The sequence below is a fragment of the Nasonia vitripennis genome, assembly GCF_009193385.2.
Source record: "Nasonia vitripennis strain AsymCx chromosome 2 unlocalized genomic scaffold, Nvit_psr_1.1 chr2_random0004, whole genome shotgun sequence".
In the NCBI taxonomy this organism is placed as follows: domain Eukaryota; kingdom Metazoa; phylum Arthropoda; class Insecta; order Hymenoptera; family Pteromalidae; genus Nasonia; species Nasonia vitripennis.
In genome coordinates this window covers 590,264-611,691 of record NW_022279610.1, presented here as the reverse complement: position 1 = coordinate 611,691, position 21,428 = coordinate 590,264, and the positions used below count along the sequence as shown (strand labels likewise).

Genomic DNA, 21,428 nt, shown 5'->3' with positions numbered 1-21,428 from the left:
TTTTTTTTTGAGGGATAGAAGCAAGGAAGTAAAACTAGTCGTGGAAAACCACCGAATAAGTATGGACGTATTAAGAAAAGATTGAGAGATCCGTAGTTTAGCCAACGAAATTCGAAAATAGGACGACGAAGATTTAGAAGGACGACTTAGCTCGTTGAAAGTGAGTACGACGCGGAGTAGGATACTTTGCCGAGATCTTTTGTTAAGAGCCATGATTTTACGCTCAGGGTTAAGAGAATAGGTGCCGTGAAAGGAATGGGATAACGAAGGCATTATACCGTCGATACCGTTATAAAAAACGTTGACTGCTATTCTCAGCCGCAACAAAATTAAGAAGATTGGCAAAAGAAGTAAAGAGGATTTGAGAGCCGAGTCAGCTTCTCAATCTGAAGTAAATGCGGGAAATGATAGCCTGAAAGAAATTATTAACTTATTTTGAAATTTAAAATTTGAAAATAAAATTAAAATTCATTTTCACTCAAGTACTCGCAGCCCTCATTACTTTTTTACGATCCAACCTCTTTACTTTTTGTTAGCCAAGCCACAAGAGTTCAGCCAGGTTCTATGCCATCGACATTCTATGCCAAACCTATTATTCAGCCAGACTATCAGCTCTACGGTACAAACGCCGAATTTCATAAGAATTACACGTTATGAAGAGACAAATCGCAGCATCTTACCGTTGACTACTAGAGCAATTTAGAAATAGCCGCAACTGCGGAGATCGCTATTAGACGATACTCGAAATTTAAATCAACCCAAAACGTGGGAATTTAAAACACCAAATTTCAAAGCTAATTCTCTGATACAACCTATTCTCCTAGATGCTGCTTTCAACGAAGCCACTGAAACAAAAGCCAGACAACGTAAGCACTACTACTCAAAAGAAGAAAAAGAAGATTACGTTGCAATCACCAGCTAAACCTTGGTTTATGTCGGAAGCCGGTAAAAATTCAACCTCACACTATGAACCTTGCAAATATTCAAAGAAAGACAGTGATGAAAGTGAAGACGACAGCGTTAGTGACACTTCTAAAGAAGATGAGCCAGAACCGAGACCTAAATAAGGATGTAACTCCGAAAACTGAACTGAAGCCAAAAGTAAGAGAATTTGGATATCCAAGTCGGACACTAGCTCCAACAGTAGCTCTTCTAGCAGTAATAGCCAGGACAGTTCTAGTAGCTCGGACAGCTCTTCGTATTCTGACGGTAAAAAACCGTAAAAAGCAAGAAAACGAAGAGCCGTAAGAAGAAAGCAGCTAGGCGAAAAGAGACAAACGTTTAGCTAAACAACTTTACCAGCTACAAATAGTACAGAAAGAGAATGTTAAATTTGCTGGTAAAGGGAAACAAGATTCGGAAGAATGCTTATTGCAAATGACTGAATGTAAGGAGAAGAAGCAAATCACAGGGTGAAAAGCCTTTAAAAAAGCCTTTAAGCAGCAGTATGTCACGTGAGTTAATCGCAACGATATTGTGGACGAATTAGTCAATCGGACCCAAGGGAAAAGAGAAGATACCTGCCTACATAACGAACTTTAAGTATATAGTATCACGTTTGAAGAAGCCGATAGAATTAGAGGAACAACTAAGACTATTGTAATGTGCCATGTTCAAATTGCATGACTATATGTTTATACCTGTGTGTATGTATGACTGAGTTTGTAAGAATACATACGAATATATGCATGGTTTTATATACGAATGAAATCTGCATGACTGCAACGATGCGCACACACAAACAATGTATATCCGATCGTGACGAAGCAACTGGATTGCAAAACATGTACAGCGCCGAAAATCGGAGCGAGTGCTTTGACCTCTGTGTCAGCACTCCTTACGCGTGAACGACTACTACAAGGCGTACGCGTCGATCCTTTATGGCGAATGCTGATTGGACTACCACGATCTTCTTTATCTAAATTTCATAACTGCGTGAATCGGTACCGAGGCTTTAAAAACCCCGGAGCCGATTCATGCAGCGCCTTTTTGCGTAGTGACTTACTCACTGGCAGCTACAACTGATTCTAAGGTGAAGCGGCGGTGTTTGCTAGTGTTAGTGTTTAGAGCGTGCTAAATCCGTCCCTTGGCATAGCATACACCGGGAGTCCTTTGAATACAGATCAGTGCCACAGAGAGAAGTACAAGCTAAGGTCCGTCGAGTGGAGTCTGCGGCGTTAGCAGGAACAGTTGACCATCCCTATTTTAAATTGCCACGTGAACGCGTGTAGATAATACAGTCAGCATCTGCCACGAAGGGTGATTCGAACCATCTAGAGTGCGCAGGATTATAATAATAATAGTATAATAATAATAATAATAGTAAGTTGTTAAGATAAATCATAGGTACTTTACAATTAATAAATAAATAAGACTAAACTTACTAAATACTACTGTAAAACAACAACATCCTAAGCTAAATTTAGCGAAACTCCGTCAACTCTGTAAACTAAACGTCTGTGAAGTGCCCTGGGCCAATAAAAATATAACAATCAATATAAATAAAACCCTTGTGCACTAATTTGATAATAATAACTTAACCTCAATCAGAACAAATAAATTCGAATCAGCTTCGCAATCACGACGTGCAGGTAAGAGTACTTTACTTGTGGACTAACCATCAGCATCCACACACGAGACGAGTTAAGCGGACATAACGCGGTATCCGCAGGACACTGAATTTTCACAAGCGACTTGCCTGCAACGACCGTAAGTACAGCTGCCACTCACACGTCCGCTAATCGCAGTCGAGGACAGAATTCCGTCCGCACGCAAAATACGCGTCCGCGCAGATTAGCAGCGCGGGACATCCCCAATTCCACAGCCCGCGTGTAACTTTAGTAATAGAACAGGCTCTCGAGCCGAATGCTCGTTCTCGCAAATAAATAATTATTTGTAAGACCCGCGCAGCCCGTCCTACTTTCTAGTACGGTCTTTACATTATTAACGGAGAGATTGAGGCCAAAGTACCGTAAAATAATTAGAGGGAAGAAGATAGAGTCTTACAAAGACATTAAGAAGTATTCCCTAGCTGCCGGAGTCACGAGTAATAAAACCAAGAATAGAAACAACAACAATAAAAATAGTAAGCCGAAACAACAAACGAACTCTTTGCCAGGAGTTTCAGCCTCTATCATTGAACAACCGGTGAATTCCAGCTCGACTTGTGGATGTAACCAAGCCAAGAATGTGTCGCAAGGTAGACAGTCGAATAACACTCCACCACAGGTTCAAACTCAACAACCACAGAACACCACGAACAACAGCAACTTCAATCCAAGCCTGACGCCAAGACAGTATAACAACACCGAAAACTTAGAATTTTTCGGAACCTGTTACAACTGCCAGCTAGTAGCCCATAGAGCATCTGCCTGTCCATCGATAGAGTGTTATACCTGCCATCAGAAAGGCCATAAATCACCAGCGTGCCGAATCGTAGCCGAAGCCATATTCAGTGCCAAGTTTGCGGCCGAATTGGCGTCATGTTCCAGAATGGTGGAAATTGCACCTCGTTTCGTACCATGTTGGGAAATGGCAGCGCGGGGACTATAGGGCCGATGCCACCCGCAACACCACAGTAATGGCCTGAGAGGATGTTGAGAAAACTGCTAGCCCTGTTACTCCGTTACTTAAGGTAAGCGCAGTTTTGGGAGGGGGAGATAGTGGTTTAAGACCACTGTAAGCAGTAGATCAGATGCCGGAAGAGAGTAATCAGTCGATTGCAAAAGCTGACATAACCTGTCGGTCTAGCTTCTTATTGTTAGTCAAACCGGAGATGAAGATGCAAAAAAGTAGTGAGAAGGAAAAGAAGAAAGAAAAGGAAAAACTATTACCAGACACTAACGAAACCTGTTGGCCACATTACAGAAACTGTATTGCACATAGCAGAAAATTTGTCAGTAGGGGGAAAGAAGTGTTACTGCCAAGTTCTAATGCTATATTGAGTAGTAACAAGAAAAAGGTGAAGAAGATAAAATGCAAGTAAACAGTGAGTACGGGAGTTCTATGCTCATCTAGTAGCGAAGAGGAAAACGTAGAGTATAGCTTGTGGGGAGAGAAGCTCCGGAGCGATTAACGTAACAGTTTATTCAATAAACTAAACGCTCAGAAATCTTTGCCGAGTGCGCCGGTATAACGAAGTTGGACGAAGAAGAGAGTAGACATGTTGAAGAGATCGTCAACGGAATTTTACCTGAATAATCGCCGGATGTGTTAGGATTTACAGATCTAACGGAATACCATATCCGACTTTCCTGTGATACGCCAATGAGACAGAAATTTTGCCGTAGATCACCTAAGAAGATCAAAAGCCAGAGAATTAGAGAGACTGGGTATTGTTGAGAGATTTGCTAGCGATTTTGTCAGCCAAATAGTTATGGTGCCAAAGCCAGGTACAGACGAAGAGAGGCTATGCGTAGACTTTAGAGACGTTAACGCACACACGAAGAAGGACAGATATCGATTATCTCAAATAGGTGCGTTGTTGCAAACTTCGCAGCCGCATCGATACGAGAAATCTCGATCGATGCGGCAAAGCCCCTAAGTGCGCGGAAGAAACAAGCAAGTCGGCTAGTTGTTGTCGGCGCCAGCCTATCCTCCAGTTTGAGGAACGGGCTAGCTAACCGTCAACGTCAGCGCGAAAGCGACCATCGTTGGCGCGAGAGCTAGCCTCGTCGGCGCACTATGGGGTATTTCGACTTTTCGTGTTTCAAAATCAAATAGCTTCGTATCTAGTCAGTCTGACCCATCAATCTGAAATTTTTAAAGGATGGTGTCTTAACTATCAGAAATCATAAAAAAATATGCAGAAATGTTGATGTTGACTGTATAGCCCAGGAAAATACGTTAGAGTTGACGGTTTTTGCAAAAAACTTACAAAAGTCACTGTAGAAAAATGGATTTTTTTTTATTTAATGCTTGTAAACACTATTTTAATGTGTTTTTTCACGCTAAATTTAAATCTGTCCCTTAAAATTTTGTGGGATTTATTTTCATTTAGAAAATGGAAAAAAAACTTCGACAAAATTTGGTCTTTTATGACTCCGTAGGATTTGGTCTCATTTTATACAGCTATGAAACTATAAAAATACTTGTTTAATTATATAAACTATATAGTTAATACATTATATGACCAACATTTACGAAAAAACGCGCATGTTTTAGCGCAAAAAAGGAAACTAGTATTTATTTGCAGGGTTTTGGGATTGTATAAATCGCGATTCTCATGTTTGTGTATGCATATATATATAAATGTGTGTATGTTGTAGCATATCCAAAACAAAAATTTTAGCGCAATTCTTTCACTTGGCTTCGAGTTAGTTGGTCAAAGTTGAGATTTCAAGCAATTTTTGCCTATTTTCAATCATTGTAGCTCATAAGGGATGCATGGTGTATAGAATGAGACCAAATCCTACGAAGTTATAAAAGACCAAATTTTGTCGATTTTTGAGAAAACCGTCAACTTGAACAAATTTTCCTAGGCTATATAGTCAACATCAAACTTTCTGCTTATTTTTCTGTGATTTCTGATAGTTTAGACATCATTCTTGAAAAATTTCAGACTGATCGACCGACTGGATACAGAGCTATTTGATTTTGAAATACAAAAAGTCGAAATACCCTATAGTGCGGCGCGCGCACTGATGGGTCCTCCGCATGTCGCGAGCTAATCAGCGAGCGCCAATGCGTAGCTCGTTATCTACGCAGACTGTGAGCCAATCGTATTTCAGCAAAACGCGCGGGCCTGACGAGCGCGAAGAGGGGTGAGCGGGAGAACAAGCGGGACATCCGCCAGTTCTCTTCCGACTGTCGACGAAGTACGTCGAGGTGCGATAGAGTGACCATGTCCTTCTCTGTTTGTCGATGGAGATTAGGGGAGTCTTCCAAGTGTGCATTCCAGGCGCAGCGCGTTAGCACTAGGATGTGCCAACACCCAGACGAGCCGGTGACTATCTCACCCAGGAAGGAAGTTAACTGGTAAACCACTATCGAGCTGAAGACCAGAGCAGTCAACAGCCGCAGCGTAGGAGAAACAAGGAAGACAGCTGCCACCAGGTTCATGAGGAGTCCGGGAGGCGCCGGAGCAGCAGTCCGAGAGAGAGAGAGAGAGAGAGAGAGAGAGAGAGAGAGAGAGAGAGAGAGAGAGATATGAAAAGTATCACTACCTTAATACAGAAAACTAAAACATACCGAGTATGTATAGTTTTGGGAAGGAGAATGCGACGTTGTTGGCCGTCGACAGGTGAATCTCTCTCTTCCTCGGGCGGCCCTCTGCTAAGCACTGTATTGCAGCATGAGCACAGACTTAATGCACGGGGTCTCTTTGTAGGAACTCGCGACAGAGAGATAAAGAGGAAAGGATTCCATCGGAAATTGTGAGAGTCGGATGAGAAGAGAGAAAGAGAGGCACATTGAAGCCGCATTACTATGCCTCAGCATCGCGCTCACACACCAAGCTGAGCTCGCCACCTGCTACTACTGCAGGAGAGGCGAGCGAGGAGAAGTTGAACGCTAGGAAGGAAAACTGAGCCCGAGCGTAAGTTGCAAAAGTACAACTTTTCTACTCACAAACTTGCACACCTAAGCTACAAATCGAGTAAAACGAAAAATTACAATTGTTCAATCGGAGCGAAATTCGTAAGAACAAAATTTTATTACGCCAGATAAGAACGAATCTCTCTCTCTCTCTCTCTCTCTCTCTCTCTCTTTCTCTCACGTGAGTACACAACATTCCTTCTGCCTAGCTTGCATTTCATAGAACTCTTATTGCCGCACGCTGCCTTCAGGCCTATATTTTTGTAGATAGTTGCATGCGCCTTTTTGCAACCTTCGACGTGATATATTAATCACTGGAGGCTGCAATTCTCTCAATGCTATTTTCTCTGCTTTAACTTTCTTTGCTGAAATCTAACCTACAAGTTTGCACAGCTTTTTACTACAGCTTTGTCGATAACTTACCGTTCACTACTATCATTCAGAACTCTCTACGTTATTGACTGCAAGTAAGTTATCGACAAAGATACAACCAACATTGAAAATGAAAGGAAATGGTGAGAAAAATGTGGAATTGCTCATCATGTATGCTCGCTGCGAGAAAACATCGAGAGGCAAAATGAGGACATGCGAGTTGTGCGACTGGCAGTTCCACACCTTATGTGTATTTTTCAGATCCATAATTGTGAGGAATATTGCCACACTTGCCAGTGCTACCTGTGCGGATGAATACTCCACCAGCACCCCTAAGACCACGCAGACAAGGGCAAAGGCAGAAGCAGCGGCAGCAGTAGCAGAGTCAACAACATCTGCCAAGGGCAAGCCAAGTACGGTTGTACCTAAGCAGAATAAGTCGGCACCCGCATCGTTCGCTGGCTCCTCAACTCAATTACCTGCGCAGATCTCTGCAGCACAGGCGACGTCTATCGAGACATCCCTAAATAACATCTATGCGTCGCTGGAGGACATTCGAAAAGTCCAGAACGAGGCCCTATAGGCACAAAACACCGTGTCTGAAATGGTTTCTTAGATTGAGAAGAGGCTTGGCGCACTAGAAAAACGCCTCAAAGCCCTTGACGACTTGCCTGCGCTAAAGACTCGACTAAACAACGTCGAGTCTCCCATCGCTGAGCTACAGGCACAATATCAAGAGCTGTCGTCAAGGAACCCTGCAGCACAACATAACAAAAGCATTGCTCCTCCCACGGAGGAAATAAACTGTCTTTGCAGCGAGCTGGCTAAGTTAAAAGGAGGCAGGAGCGTTCAGCGAACAATGTGGTGGTAATCTTTGACCTAGCCTATTCACAGGAAACTTCGGTGCAACTCCTGGCTTTTATCGCTCTGGCTGCACTGGATTCTACGATCCTAAGAAGCGATGTGACATCCGTCAGGACCATGGAGAGACTTGAAGCAACAATCACCAATACGCAAGGTGACAGCAGATTCCCACCTCTAGCTGTCACTCTCTCTTTCAGTGCGCTGGCCCGCTCCATCATCGTAGCTAAAGCCAGAAAACGCAAGCTTTACACTAGCGAATTGGATGCTGTTCTACTGGAGGAAGAGAGAGCTCTCTGCCCAGACCATCAGGGACTTTTTAACATTAACGAGATGCTCCCTCCAGACATCCACAAGCTGCGCATTAAAGCCAAGCTGGAGGCGAAGAAGAAAAGGGAATGCCGCTCCTTCGTGAGGGACGGGAAGATCTACATCCGTTCTGGCGAGAACTGCGAACGGGCCACCATCATCTCTACTGATGCTGAACTTCAGGCTTTTTTAGCTTGTACGCCGCCAACAGTCAACATAGATATCACACACTAAGACACGCTCCTATCATCCCACAAAAACCACTATTTAAATCATCTAACTCATCCACATCTGCTTCTAAAGCGTCTCTGTCTGAGGGTCTGAGAGACTATCATTTCAATGCGAACTTTCTTACGGGTCACAATGAGATGATCAGGCTCTTCTTGTCCACTCGTTTCCCCTTTAATATAATAGGTGTGACTGAGACTTGGCTAAGTGACAAGATAACATCCATTTCTTCACTGGATGACTGCATACTGTACATACGGGACAAAAACAGAAACGGTGGAGGTGTGGCCCTCTACATTCACCATTCACTGACAGCCAGCATTATCTCGTCATCTGACGGCGAATCGTCAGGCAAGGTAAGCCTGAATATCTGTTCGGTGAGATCTCTGCTAAGGGAGTATTGCCCATCTTCGTGGGGTTTGTGAATCGTCCTCCGCATGCACCCTTTACCCAAGGATATAAATTTATTAATCAACTAACAATGCATATGCACAATTCCTTACTTAATTACGAAGGTCATCATGGGTGAATTTAATTCCGATCAACTTTCCTCATCTAAAGACGCCAACTTCACCAGGGCCTTCATTGATGAAAACTCTCTTACTTCTGTGCCATGTGGTGCAACCCATCACAGACAGGACTCTGACACCTAGCTTGACCTATGCTTAATTGATGAGCAGGATTGCCTGCTCTCATACTGGAAAACGGACACTCCTTTCATCAACGGACATGACCTTATCACGGCTATACTCGACGTAGAGATTCCACGCCACGTACCTGCTACATACTCTTACAGAAGCGATAAAGAAATCTGTGCTGAGAAGCTTAGGGACTTCCTTGGCGCATGTGACTGGTCATCCATCACCACGTCTTTACTTGACGAATGCATTACCATTCTTAACGCTAACTTAACGAGCGCCATAAATCATCTTGCTTCATTAAAGACTGTGTACCAGGACCTAAACGTTACCCGTGGTTCACCACGGCTCTTTGTGACCTTTTGACTAAAAGAAACAGACTCTACAGACGTTTTCGCAGAAATCGATTACCTTGGGATCTATACTTCTATAGGATCGCAAGGGACAACGCTCATAGACAAGTTAAGGAGGCTAGGCTAAATTAGTACTATTCACGCTTGTCTACCTTGACCGGCGTTGCAGAGATCTGAAGAAAACTTGAAAATCTTGGTATTACCACTTCTAAATCACCTTCACCTGCTTGCTTCTCTTCAGATGCTCTCAACAAACACTTTGGTTCCATCTCTAATGACCTTCAAGCTCCATCTGTTAAGGAGTATCTGTGAACCCTGGAGAGTCTGGACCTCCCTGAACATTTTATCTTCAGGGTTATACAGAGTCGGTTATGTCGGCTGCTGTATCACACTTTAACACCCAGGCCAGGGGAAGCAATGGCATCCCACAGGTTGTAATCTCCAAAGCACTGCCAATACTTGCTCCTCTACTATGTCCCCTACTGAAAAAGCCTCAGTGAAAATTAAATGATTTCCAGGTGATTTTCAAGGGAAAAGCGTGCCAATTTCGTATTTGATTAGCAGATGATTTACAGGTGAAAATCATGTGATCTTCTCTTATTTTAAAAACCCAATTTTTTCGCATTTGATTATCAGATCAACCCATAACAGTTATGAGAAACGGTATATAGTGCACCTTCAAAATTACAATAAGTTTGTAACGCCCCGTACAAGCTCCGCAAAAAACTATACAGAATAAAAACTAAAATATATTGAATACATTTTTAGATTTTACGCGAGTATCGCGCTCCCCCATTTTCAACTAGGATAAGCCCGCGCTACAGCTGACAGCGCAACTTCAGCAGCGCCACGAGCCAGCGAGCGGCGGTAGCAGCAACACCGAAAGAAGAGGGAGAGCGCGCAACACATCATGTATATATGTATATAGAAGCCGCGAGCGCAGCGGCGCAAGAGAAGGAGAAACGGCGGCGGCGTAGTGCGCGCATATTATAAATTATTTGTATGAATGGATTTTGTACATAGGTGTGAATGTCTGTGTGAAAGTGTGAATGACGAAAGTATTTTCGGCGGCACGATCCCCGCTCGCTCCGAAGCCTATAAAAGGACCCGCACGACCAGTATGAGCTCAATAGCCGAAGCGCAACTTAAGCGCCAGCGCAACTAAAGCGCCTAGTCCCTGCTCTTGAGCAACTTATGCCTTGAGCAGGTAAAAGACATAGAATATTTTCGAATATTTCTACACTTATAAAAATTTCTAGTTAGGCACGATATCGCATCATAAAGCGTATCAGTCCTAGACTTAGAAAAATTCTAATTCTTGTCAAAATAATTTAGAAAAATTTCGTTACCTAATTTAAACTTGTAAAATTTCGAATACGATCAGATAACGCAAATTTAAGCGTATATGCATAAAATCTCTTGTAACAATACGATTCAAATCAGATTACGCAACTTAAACGCGTATCTGTTTATTTTTGTTTGTAAAAATCAAAACGGATTTACCCATTTAATTTTTGTGATACTTAGAATATATGCAAGCTATACGCAATATTCTATTATTTATTTATTTCAATATATTTATTTTTGTTATAAAGAACAAAAATCTCTTTATTGCAATAAACCTCCACTACCTGGTATCCCGGAACTGAACTATCATAATTGAGAATTATTATAAAAATTTAAAATCTTTCTATTTAATCTGTTGTCAGAATCACGACGCAGATTAGTAAATGTTCGCGACTTTTCAGATAGTAAAATCAATAGATTTTGTATTCTTACATAAATTTAATTACTACAGGACCGAGATAAGTCGTGACCGTTTCAAGTTTAACCACAACAAACCTCATTTATAATCATGAGTATATTATCAGCGTTAAAATTCCAAAAGTCTAGAAAAATTTTCTGAATAATCCCGAAAGTGCGATATTTTATCTTTACATTCAAATATTGCAATATTGGTGCACTAAAGAAAAAAAATAAAATAGTAGAAATATTCTTAGATGTTAGGACTCAAGTGAAAGTTTAAAAAATTTCAATTAGAATTGGAGGAATTTGAATAAATATATGGGTGGTTCTCTGTGAAATCGAAGATGAAAATTTTAATTTTTGCCAAAACTGTATATATATATATATATATATGTTGTACCTGACTCCCAAAAAAAATTCAGCGCGATTCCTTTATTTGGCTTCGAGTTCTAGCTGGTCAAAGTTAAGGTTTTAAGCAATTTTTGCATATTTTGCTTATTTTCAATGATTTGTAATCCATAAGGAATACATTTTTAACTAAAACTACCCAAATACTTTTTTTTGTAAAATTTTCTAAATTTTTTAATAAAAATACTTTTAAAGCCCTATATATGTGTTAAGGCTACCTAATAAGTGGTTTTACATGCAAATTTGACACTTATAACGTAGTACATTTCATGTCTGTCGATACCAACAAAGTTACGCAGCTACCTAGCTTTCAATATATGTAGAAAAGCAGTACACAACAAGTAGTTGGCTGGACTCGTAGCAACATATCATGATATAATTTTAATCAAAAAGTAATGAAAATGAATATTCAAATTAAAAAATCATAAGAGTTAGCGTTTTTTATCTACTTTCGATTACCGAGTGGCACTTTTTTGTTGGTATCGGTAGTTATGAAATGTACTAGGTTATAAGTGTCAAATTTGAATGTAAAACCACTTATTAGCCATTATATCATGTTTGTTTTCTACATAACTTCTAGTAAAAGGTCAGGCTTATTAAAAGTAGCTGTAAAACTTTACAGATACTTTTTTACTATAAAAAGGTATCTTTTTACTGTATTAAGGTTGTCGGAGTCTGGATCAAACATTCAGATTTTCATATTTTAAGGATTAAAATGCAAATAAGGTAGCCTTTACATACATATAGGGCTTTAAAAGTATTTTTATTGAAAAATTCAGAAAATGTCACATAAAAAGTATCCATATAGTTTTAGTTAAAAATGCATCCCTTATTAGCTACAAATCATTAAAAATAGGCAAAAATTGCTTGAAACCTCAACTTTGACCAGCTAGAACCCGAAGCCAAATGAAGGAATCGCGCTGAAAATTTTTTTGAGAGTTAGGTACAACATATAGGACATATATGTACAGTTTGAGTAAAAATAAAAATGTTCATCTTTGATTTCACAGAGATCCATATATATATAAGAATAGAGTTTTTCAAATCATCAGTGCATGTGTATATAAATATATATATATATATATATATATATATTTATATACACATGCACTGATGATTTGAAAAACTCTATTCTTGATCCGCTTAATAGGCAAAAAAAAAAGATCTTTCGTCTACACTTTTCATAAAAAATATGGTGAACAGCAAGGGATGAGTATGCTATTCTAAACTCGGATGATGTTTTCAAAACATCATTTTTGCTTAGAAAAGCCCATTTTAGCCCCTAGTTGTAAAAACGGTAATAATTTAACCTGACCTTTTTGAATCAAATAGAGAAGGGGTATTCAAGAACAGGGTACATCTGCAGATTCAAGATTGGGGACAACGTATACGAAGCTAGTACACACTTCTGAATCTAAATCAATAAGTTAAGTCTATTTGAAATAAACACGTCCGATAGTATATATCACTTTGAGAGGAGAGGGGATAATCTATATACTGTGTCATTTAGGATGTCGATAGCCTATTAACTTACTTCGTTAAAAGAAAATTATGAGACCATTTTGTTGATATCAATCAGTTTATTTATTATTTTAATATTGTTGCAGATATTAGATGACTTACTTAAGAAGTTAAAAATAGATCATGCCGTCTGGTGCAATGATAAGAATGATATGTATTATGAGGTAATCTTTAGTACAATATTGATAATTTTATTAATAATAATAGTTTAAGAATTATATTCTCTCTTTTTGTAATATAAAACAATATTTTTTGATACAATGTCTTAATTGTCTTTTTTATATAAGATACACGTCTTTATAAAACAACAAGGAACCTTTGCGCAGAACTTTCTCTGCCTACATCACGTAAATATAAAAAACACAGAGTAATCAGAATTACTTACTTTTTGTCCGCCGCTGGCTCCTTTCTTTTTTTCCTACAATAATTTTAATACTTTTGCATAACTAATTATGAGCCTAAGAAGCTTGAAGGGACTAAACCACCTTAGATTATAAACAAATGTTATATCTTTATTATTTATATACATTGAAAATTGTTTAAAAACATAATTAAACTATAAAATGTTTACAGGAATAGTGTAAAAGACATAAAACAATGTTTACATGTGTCATGTACTACATACCATATGTCTTCGAGGTCTAAAATTTAAAAATTTCCATTTTTCAGCTACGGTAAGCTTTATTTGGTTTAAAGCATCGCAAAGCTCTTTTATACCATTATTTCACCCACAGCATGAAAAATTTTAATGAAATATTTCGAAAGATTCTAGTGAAATAATCTACGGAATATTTTAAAAATCTTCAAATAATCTTCGATGAAAAATATATCAAAAAATTCAATCGAAATATTTCGTAAATATTTCCTAAATATTCCATAAACATTTTATTGAAAACATTGAATTTTTTTAATGTTCTAATATATTATTTACGAAATCTTCCATAAGTATTTTATATAATATTGCTCAGAATTATTTCATTAATATTTGTGGCTACTCTATGAAGCAGTATCGCGCTCGAAGTTCGTGCCTCTAATTAAAAATTATTAAAATTCATTCGAACTAATGAAAAACAAACTCAAGCTAAAGTAACGATTATAACTGATACAACAATATGATGAAAACTTTTATAATTAAAAGGAAGACTAAATTGAAACTCTAAAATATAAAGTAAAATCATAAAAATGTATTTAACAGAAAATCTACAAAGCGAAGCTTTCAGCTCCGCGTAACGATCAATACTGACCCCGCAAAGCACGCGGGGCGACGCTCGCTCCCTCAAAGTCCTGAAATGCGGCTTGCCCTTCCTGGGTCCCTGTTTTCCTCGCCCGTTTCATTTGCATCACCAGATTCCTTCCCTTACCACCCTTTCTTTCTGATTGAGCTTGAGCTCCGCAGTCGTAGCCGTTCTCACATTTTCGAACCGTGCACTGTTCCCGAATTGGCCGCTTATACATCAAAAGTTCTTATTCCAAACACGCACAAAACTCATTGTTGACCATTATTCTAGGGACCAGTCGACCATAAATCTAGTTCCACTCGTACGCTCGCTCGATCAAGGCGCAGAACAATGACACCATGCTAACCTTTCATAGCAGTTAATCGGTACAACATACTCCCAACAAGCATCGCTTGTCTTAGCCATTCGCGTCCGCGCAAGAAAATCTCGGCCTTTTCCTAGCCCCGCGGTGTCTCCAATTACCGCGTGCATCAGTCCGAGGAACAAAAAAACCGCTGCCAATTCATTGGCACCTAGCTTCCTCCAACTAAATTTATAGGTCTAATAAATAAAATGTTGTATTAATATACAGTATAATCTGCCTGCTAATGTATGAGGCTGTTTTTAATACATAATTTAATATATAAGTTTTGGATAGTTCATTGTCTAAAAGTTTGCAGATCCCTCTGTTTTTTTATTATAGAAAATGAACGCTGCCTCTAATTTTTTACAGAATATATCGGTATGATATGAATTCATAGGGAGGGACTTCAAGAACGTGCAACGACACCCCATAAGAGGAAGCAAAAGTTTTGAGAAAAATCGGTTTTACATTTTAGCTCTTTAATTGAGAACCAATTGACGAAATCGTTTAAAATTTTAGTAGCAGATAGACTTTTTTATGGTGAATTACCAAATAAAATTTTGAAGCGTTTGACTACATTGTTTTAGAGATATGAATAATAAAATAATTTTCAAAAAAAATTGAAACCTTGATATCTTAAGAACCATAGGGGTTTGAAAGCTGCGCAATGAACTTAACCAAAACACATTAAATACCTACTTCTTCCCAAAATCTCAAGTGCAATGAAGCCTTTTTACGTCCGTAATCGAGGCACAAAAAACTCATCTTTTTCAGTTTTCGATTTATTATTGAAAAAATAAGTAGTCAAATCACTTGAAATTTTAATGGGATATAGTTTGACACATGACCTATCGATATGATTCTTTACGTGAGGTTATGATATTTAGTTTCAGAGATATGAATTTTTAAAAAGAAAATCATTTTTTTCATTTTATCTGCCGAACAAAGCGGTTGATCCCGAGGACCAAACGAGAAAAAGTAGATAATTTTATTCTCTTTAAAATGCATTTTAGCTAAATTGTTTGTAATAATGGGATGATAGAAAAAACGCAATTAGCGTTTTTCAAAAATCAAAAATGGCCATAAAAAAAATAATTGAGAAAAAAAAACTGTTTTTCTCGAATTCAGAATCTAAAAATAGATATGCATGTCAAATTTGATTGATATTGACGGAGTAGTTCCAGAAATATTACGGTACACATACACACAACTCCGCTACGCCGGTCCCAAGCCCGTTGTGCAAGCGGCGGGGTAGGAGAAGGGGAGGAGTATCAACCTCGTTAAAATATCCAAGGGGCATCTGGCCCGGATGCTAGCACCTTATGAAGTCCTGTCCTCCCTATGATACAGGATAGGGGAAGAAACCCTGAAAAGAAATCAAACATGATGATTGAGTTAAAAAAAACATTTCCTTAAGCGGGTAAGGACACAGAGCCAAATCCCGCTGACGGTTCCGATCGGGTGAAAGCCCCGGTGGCCGGCGCAGGCTCTGGATTTGAGGGCGGGCCAAACCCACAAGGTTGTGGAAAAGAGCCAAAGAGAAGACCTCAAGATTTTGAAGGGTATAATCATCGGAACAATCAAGTACGCAGAGGGCAGAAATAACGTGCATGGTCCGATTAAGACGGTCCTCGCGAACGCGTTGAAAGAGCTAGGCAAGATAGAAAACAAAGGTATGTTCCTCTTAAGGGTACCAGAGCTTCGCCTGGGAGCAGAATCTATGGGATCAAGAACGAGCAGTATAGATAGTTTGGAAAGTGAGACTAGTGCTAGATGCACGGGCACGAATACGTCAACTCAACAAATAGCAGATTACAGGCAGTATAGGCAGAAAGCAATAAAGGCTTGTAAGGAAGAAGAAGAGCACATTACGAAGCTAGAAAAGGAAGTAGCTGATCTAATCGTAGATTGTCAGTCCACGGTAACGAGCATAGAAGGCATCGCAAAACGGGCTCAAAAACTAAAAAGAGGAGGACGGCAGAGGAAAGCAAGACGGAAAGAAACAATGAACGGAGAAGAAAAGGATGAACGGTGAGAACCCTATGCCGAAAACCACTCACAGCGCACCACAGCCAGCAGAGAAAGGGAGGCCCAATAAGAGCAAGCAGCCCAAAGAGCTACTAGTGAAGGTTGGACAAAATAAGACGTACGCGCAAGTCCTAGAGAAGCTACGAAAAAAGGTAAACCGAGATACCAGTGGAACGACGGTACTGGGAGGTACTTTTACGGATGAGGTAGAGAAAGCAGTACAAGGCGTGGGAGAAGTCAGAAAGGAAGAACGGCAATGGACCCTGGATATACGAGACATACCCTGGCGAGAAAAATCACGTGATTTATCACAGATCAATCACGTGAACAGTCACTTGATTTCTCACGTGATTTATTACATGATTTCTCACGTGATTTATTACATGATTTCCACGTGATTTATTACATGATTTCTCACGTGAGAAATCACGTTAAAAATCACGTCAGAAATCACTCATAAAATTAAAGTTTTTATTTTAATTAAAAAAAAATATTTTATTTTCACTAGACAATTCTGTAAAATGGATTTATTAATAATCCAAATAAATTGACCGCAAAAAAATTAAAAAAAATTGCCTCAACCATTTTCCCAAAAATGTTCCCAATCAATTATCTTACTGCCTGAGCTATTTGTGCTGTTGTAAGTATTGAAGTTCTATACTGTTCTTACCTAAAAATATGCTTGATTTATGACTTTGTACAGTTTACACGTATACTTCAAGATGAAAATTGAAAAGATTTATAATATTTTTAAAGTTAAGATTGATATTTATAATCTAAATTTGATATTAACATTATATTATTTAGCATAGAAGAACTATTTTAATTTATAAAGATGAAAACGCAAAATAAACTTATTTTTAATTGTTAAATTAGATTTTTTTATTTTATTAATGAAATTATTTTCCTTATTTCATCAATTAGCAGCAGATGTCTATACACGTAAACGATAGATTACTGAGATTCATACATGATCTTCGAGTCATCATTAGGACAAGTAAAAATAGCTCAGGCAGTGAAATAATGGATTGTGAAGTTGAGGACCGGAGTTGAATGCTCGGTTAGGGCAACGTTTTTTTCCGCTCAATTTTTTGGATTATTAACAAATCTATTTTTCATAATTGTTTAGTAAAACAAAATAATTTTATTTTAATTAAAACAAATTCTATTTTATGAGTGATTGCTGACGTGATTTTTAACCTGATTTCTCACATGAGAAATCACGCCAAATAGTCACGTAAGAAATCAAATGATAAATCATGTAAAAAAATCAAGTGACTGATCACGTGATTAATCGTGTGATAAATCACGTGATTTTCCTCGCCGGGGGTAGATTCTGAGAAAACAGTTGATGAATTGAGAACGGCAATACAAAAGGCACTCGGAAACCAGGACGATAGTAGAAAGGTGACCCTTCTAAAACCCAATATGAGTGGCCTTAGAATGGCCATAGTCATGTTAGTCAAAGGGCAGGTCGACGAGTTGGTTAGAATAGGACACGTTCGTGTGGGCCTTGTAAGCTGCAGGATCAGAAAGAGAGTGAAGGTCGTGCGGTGCCACAGATGTTTAGGCTTTGGACACAGGAAGGATTAGTGCAAAAACGCGGATAGATCAAATAGTCCAGTAAAATTAGCTGTGAAATCGCCCTGCGGTAGAAATGGCTGCATTTTGGATATTTGGTAAATCGGGATCGGAAAAGCCGATTCTGAAATTTGCAGCTTCCTAGAACGAGGGGTTCTATGCGAAAACAGCGTGCGAAAATTATTTTTATATCTCGAGATTGGCTTGACCTATGAAAAAATGGCTGGCATCCGTGGAAAGAGCGTTAAATTTTGCATTGGAAACGATTTTTTACTCGATTCCGATGAGCGCAAAGTTCCGAGATAATTAATGAAAAAGAAATTTGCTTGGTGTAGAGGCAGGGGAGGGGAGCGCGCAGACGACATGGCCGCCACCGCTCTCTCCGCGCGCAGCGGCGGGACGGCGGGAACCGAGCCGCGCTTGAATGCATCCTGTGAAAATATCATTTTTGACTTCGCGGCGACACCCGGAAAACTTTGTAAATTACTTGAATAAAATTTTTTTGTTAGACCTATTTTTTAAGGAAGTAAAGGTAATCACAAGTAGTATGTACGTACAATTCTTCTTATTAAAATTAATCTTGTGAATAATTTATGAAAATATTGGGATACCATTTTTAAATGTGGCTATTACACAACACAACGGGTAAATAATAGAAAGATAAAAATGTTAATTTAAAGTTGACCTTTTTATACAAAGTTATAAATGATCCTGACTATCGCAACTTATTTAATTTTTTTCTCTGTGTTTATTAACAACTCCGTTTTGAAATATAATTATTTTTATAACTCCTTTTATGGTTCTTGATTTTTCTATATAATAAAAGGTATTAGTATTTTCAAAATCATAGCTATACTATACTATTTGATGTTCTTTATTTTACGAAAGAATGAAAAATATGAAACGTAATTACTACTAAATTTTTGGTAATCTCGAAATAGAATTTCGAGAAAAATTTTTTAATTCAGATTATTTAGTGCGATATAAATACCAGTGTCTCAAATGCACTCTGGAAAAAATCATTCGCGACGTATCATATAACCGAACTCATCCTGTCACCACATACTAAATGTTTATAAATTATGAAAGTCAACGCCACATTCTCAATTCATTACTCGAGCTGGTTAATCATACGTCAGAACACTTTGGTATCTCATCGAAGTAACATCGTGCTCTAAAGAGTGTATTCCAGAGTCATTTTTAACTAAAAATCTATTAGAAATCACAAAATTATTGTTTTTTGAGTGTGTGCCTTGACAGTTTTTTAATTTGTGATACCAGCTTCTTGATTGGTTTCTAAATCCTAGAAGAATATTTTATTATTTTCGAAGAATTTATTCAGAATTACGGTATGTACACATATTTTATTTATTCATATAAATGCTAGAAATTTAGATTAAATATTTGAATACGATTGACATTTAAAAACTTTATAGCAAAGAAAATAAATATTTATTGAAAAAACATGCTAGGTTTGTAATGCAATAAAATAGTGTCCGCACTACATAATGACATTATTCAAATAATGCACTGCAGTAGATTTATGTCAATACTTTTTCATTTTAAATAGTACAAGTAAAAGTGTTAAGTTAGTGTATGCGTGAGATATGAAAATATTATTTGCATTTTCGCAACGAAGACTAGTACATTATTACGCTCTTTTGCGCAAGATATCTGATTCGAACTATTTGAATTTTGCATCGTGTAATATGGGCTTTGCCGAAATCAAAGTCGAGATTGAGTGATAAGAGGTGAAATCAAGCTCATTTTTAAAAATGTCCATATTACACGATGTTAAATTTAAATAGCACGAATCAGATATTTTACGTGTCGAGTGTACATACATTTTGCACTCCCGCGGCAAAATGTAGTACATATTATATATGTATACATCTTTATATTAATGCATGGTTAGCGAGTTCAATTGCACCACGTACAAGTACTTGATTCTTTTTATTTTGATTTGTAATACTTTTATTTATAGCAGCCTACGCGATTTGGATTATATTTATATTACGCTTGTTTTCTTAGAAATTTTTACGTGAAAGCTGAAATTTTGCGTAGGTCTTCTTAATATTATAACGAGTATATTGTAGTTTTTTATTTCATTCTCTAAACTTTAAAAACATGGCAGTCTTACATGTTCATCGACTATTTTTGACCTCGCTTCATATTAACCTGCCAACTTTGAAATCGAAAATTACGGAAATTCGGTAACCAATATTGGGAAAAACGAGAATTTTGTATACACTAGACGAATATATCTTCAAAGTTTCACATTGCATACTCTTAACATTCGTTGGTAGGGTTCGTTTTATACACAAAAATTTAACACGAATTTTTATATGAATTCTTTTTACACGTATGTTTTTACATTGAACACAAAGAAATGATTAATATTACATTTTCTACACAATATTATTGTATTAAATGTTCAGTACTAATTATCTATTTATGTTCAATAAAAAAGCTTATGTGTAAAAGAAAATTCGTATAAAAATTTGAATTAAAATGTGTAAAAAACCGTAGAACATTCTCAGATGTTTTTAATGTAGGATATGTTAAAAATTTTATAATTGCAAAACAAGTAAAAAATTTGCGACGAATAAAAATCTGTAAAAAACTTGAAATTTCATTGTTTCAGATGTTTCGCTTGATATTTGCACTAGCTTTTCTATTACATATACGTGGAGATGAAAATTCATCCTATGAATTCATACCTATATCGACACCAATATTACAAGAAGAGCTGTTTCAAGCCAAACTTTACCATGAGATTTGGACGACGATCCATTTTGTCGACATACTTGAGTTTGAAAGCCATGCAAATGAGGTGAATACAACATTACAAGATCTTCGAAATCAATGTTCTAAATTTAAATCGTGCGTTTACGGAATAGAGTTAGATAATATGCATAAAAGTCTTTATTCAATTCAACAAAAAATTGATTCTTTAGTCTCCTTAAGCGATAAGAAAAGAGAAAAAAGAGGATCATTTAATATAGTCGGCACAATACAACATTTTTTATTTGGCACTATGTCAGCCGACGATGCTGAAAGAATTGATAAACAAATAGATGACGTATATAATCATACGGGCCAGATAGCAACACTTTTAAATAATCAAACAGCCATTATCAAGAGTACTCTGCGCAAATTTATAAATATAACTGAATATATTATAAAAAAAATATGAAAATTATCAAGGATGGAATCATTACAGTCCAGAATGAAAATTCTTTTAATGATAATATGCTAAAATGCATTT

At 37.7% G+C, this 21,428-nt stretch overlaps 1 protein-coding gene across 1 annotated transcript in view; it reads left to right on the top strand.

Annotated features, from left to right (window-relative positions):
- The window catches only part of LOC107981889, a 1,212,633-nt gene that overhangs the window by 668,153 nt on the left and 523,052 nt on the right, over positions 1-21,428 (top strand). The window contains exon 6 of the mRNA XM_031924057.2: positions 13,057-13,134. Within this exon, the coding sequence (XP_031779917.1) occupies positions 13,123-13,134 (12 nt within the window). The 5' untranslated portion in view covers positions 13,057-13,122. The remainder of the gene's footprint in view (positions 1-13,056; positions 13,135-21,428) is intronic.